General features: G+C 39.2%; 1 protein-coding gene across 2 annotated transcripts; it reads right to left on the bottom strand.

Moving 5' to 3' along the window:
• Positions 1-205: 205 nt before the first annotated feature.
• Positions 206-2,071, bottom strand: LOC134289005 (uncharacterized). 2 transcript variants are annotated; one of them, XM_062854986.1, is made up of 3 exons: positions 538-2,071; positions 408-476; positions 206-308 (listed from the first exon to the last, which is right to left on the bottom strand). In XM_062854986.1, exon 1 carries the CDS (start codon positions 2,040-2,042, stop codon positions 660-662), a length of 1,383 nt encoding a protein of 460 aa, XP_062710970.1. In that variant the 5' UTR covers positions 2,043-2,071; the 3' UTR covers positions 206-308; positions 408-476; positions 538-659. The 2 variants fall into 2 exon arrangements, with proteins under 2 accessions (XP_062710970.1, XP_062710969.1); XM_062854985.1 differs by having other exon boundaries at positions 408-2,071.
• Between the last annotated feature and the right edge of the window lie 210 nt (positions 2,072-2,281).

The following is a 2,281-nucleotide window of genomic DNA, read 5'->3' as shown; positions in this document are numbered from 1 at the left end:
ACAATGTTCCATGAGTAATTTCTGGGGTAATTCCCGGAGAAATTTTGCAAGAATTTCTGAAGGAATTTCCAAAGGAACTTCCGGAAGAACGTAGGAGAGAATTCCTGAAGAAATTTCCGAAGGAATTTCTGGAAGAATTCCCAAAGACATTTTAAAGGATTAATTTTCTAAAAAATTCCGGGAGCACTTTTTATATTAATTTCCACAGGTCGGAAAGGGGGATGGCTTTCTCAGTCTTTGATTCAAGAACGATTTTTATCTACATTCCCGACGTTTCGGCCTAGGGATTTGGCCTTTTTCAAGGGTCGCTGAAAACATGTATTTTAACATTTATCATTTAACATTTAACATTGAACATTGAACATTTAACATTGAACATTTAACATATAAACATGATAAAAACTCACTAGTGTCTACCGTCTATCGTTTTTGTAGTTTTTGCATATAGAATGCTCTTCTGGGTTGCTTTTCATGTACTGTGTAGTAGAAAATGTGGGGTACAATTTGATTGTTTTATGGGAATTTTACCTAACTTACTACGTGTTGTTATTTTAGATTTTTAATTTTTGTATTATACACTGTGCACTGGTAACGACTGTTTTAAAAGAATGGTGGAAATTTTTCTTTAGGGGAGGTATTAGTCATTTTAGGGTGCGTTCTCAGTTTTGTGGAAGATGATTTTGAACCGTTTGTTCTGTTGACATTTGTTCTATGGTAGTAGTGGTGTGTCGTTTCCGACTATTGGACTTTTTAATAGAGTGTAGAAGTCCAGCATACGTCGTGCTTAGACCATCGACATCGGTACGGTGGTTAACTGTGTTGGATCTACTGGCAATATGACACATTTCTAGTATGGGTAATTTTGCAGTTCTGTTTGTTCTATCTAGGATTTTTGGTTGTGTTGTGTTGAACATATGGTTATTTTCGATAATGTGTTTCATCACTGCTGTTTTTTCTCCTAATCTGATCATCTCTTCATCTGTTTGTGTCTTGTTGTTTTGGATATGTTTTGTGTATTCGTGTATATTGCTTCTGTGTCCGTTCATGCGTGTTTTTAATTGGTTTCTAGTCATCCCAATGTAGGTTTGTTGACAGTTTTTACAGCTTAGACTGTAGATTACATTATGCTGGTCAAGTATGGGGAGAGGGTCTTTTACCGATCTTAATATCGTTTTTGTGTTTTTTAGTGTTTTGTAGGCTATTCTTACTTGAGGAAAATCGTTTTTCAGTAGGCTGGCGATTGTGGGGCTGAGATGTGCGATGAAGGGAAGGCTTCTATATTGGAGAGACTCGGTGGATGGATGATTCTGGATCTGTTGATTGCTTGTGGATGCTGCTGCTATTGGATCTGTTGCGGATGGATGTACGTTCGGAGTGGTGTTTTCTATTTGTCGGTTGTTCTGGGGGATGGCTGTTCTGGATCGGCAGAGAAGGCGGTTGATGAGCGATGATGGATAGTTGTTCCGACGGAGATGAAGAAATATGTTGTTTTCCAGCTGGTTTTGAGTTTGATTGGAGGTGGTGAGCGATTTAACTCTGTGGATAAAGTTGGCTGCGACGTTGACTTTCATCATTGTGGGGTGGAACGAATGGTAGTTGAGGAGGCGGCCGGATGATATAGGTTTTGAATACCATTGTGTGGAGAGTGTTTGGTCCGGGTTTCGAGTGACGAGTGTATCGAGGAACGGCAGTTTTCCATCGGACTCCTTTTCTACCGTAAACTGGAGGCTCTGGTGGTAACTGTTGAAAATTTGCAATGTTTCTTCGATTTTATCCGCTGGTAATGCCATGAAAAGGTCATCCACGTATTTTTTAATTACTGGAACAGGGAATTTCAGTTTGTTGGTGACAGTCCTGAGTAGTACCTCCATGACTACTTCCGCTAGAATTGGGGATAAGGGACTGCCCATAGCTGTGCCGAAAGTCTGTTCATAAAATTTTTCTCGAAATTTGAAATAACTGCTGTCTATGCAGAAATTTGTTATTTCGAGAAAGAGATCAAGGTTGATGTTGGTGTGCTGTCCTATGGTGTCCCAGTTCATGATAATGTCCCGTATTACGAGCTCTTTTGGTATGTTTGTAAAAAGCGAGACAACATCGAACGAGACTAGGACATATCCAGCAGGAAGTGTGACTGTGGTGATGAAGGTAGCAAATCTAAAATAACAACACGTAGTAAGTTAGGTAAAATTCCCATAAAACAATCAAATTGTACCCCACATTTTCTACTACACAGTACATGAAAAGCAACCCAGAAGAGCATTCTATATGCAAAAACTAC

Source organism: Aedes albopictus, chromosome 2, assembly GCF_035046485.1.
Source record: "Aedes albopictus strain Foshan chromosome 2, AalbF5, whole genome shotgun sequence".
In the NCBI taxonomy this organism is placed as follows: domain Eukaryota; kingdom Metazoa; phylum Arthropoda; class Insecta; order Diptera; family Culicidae; genus Aedes; species Aedes albopictus.
Note: the sequence above shows the minus strand (reverse complement) of the source record. Positions and strands in the feature narration are given on the sequence as shown.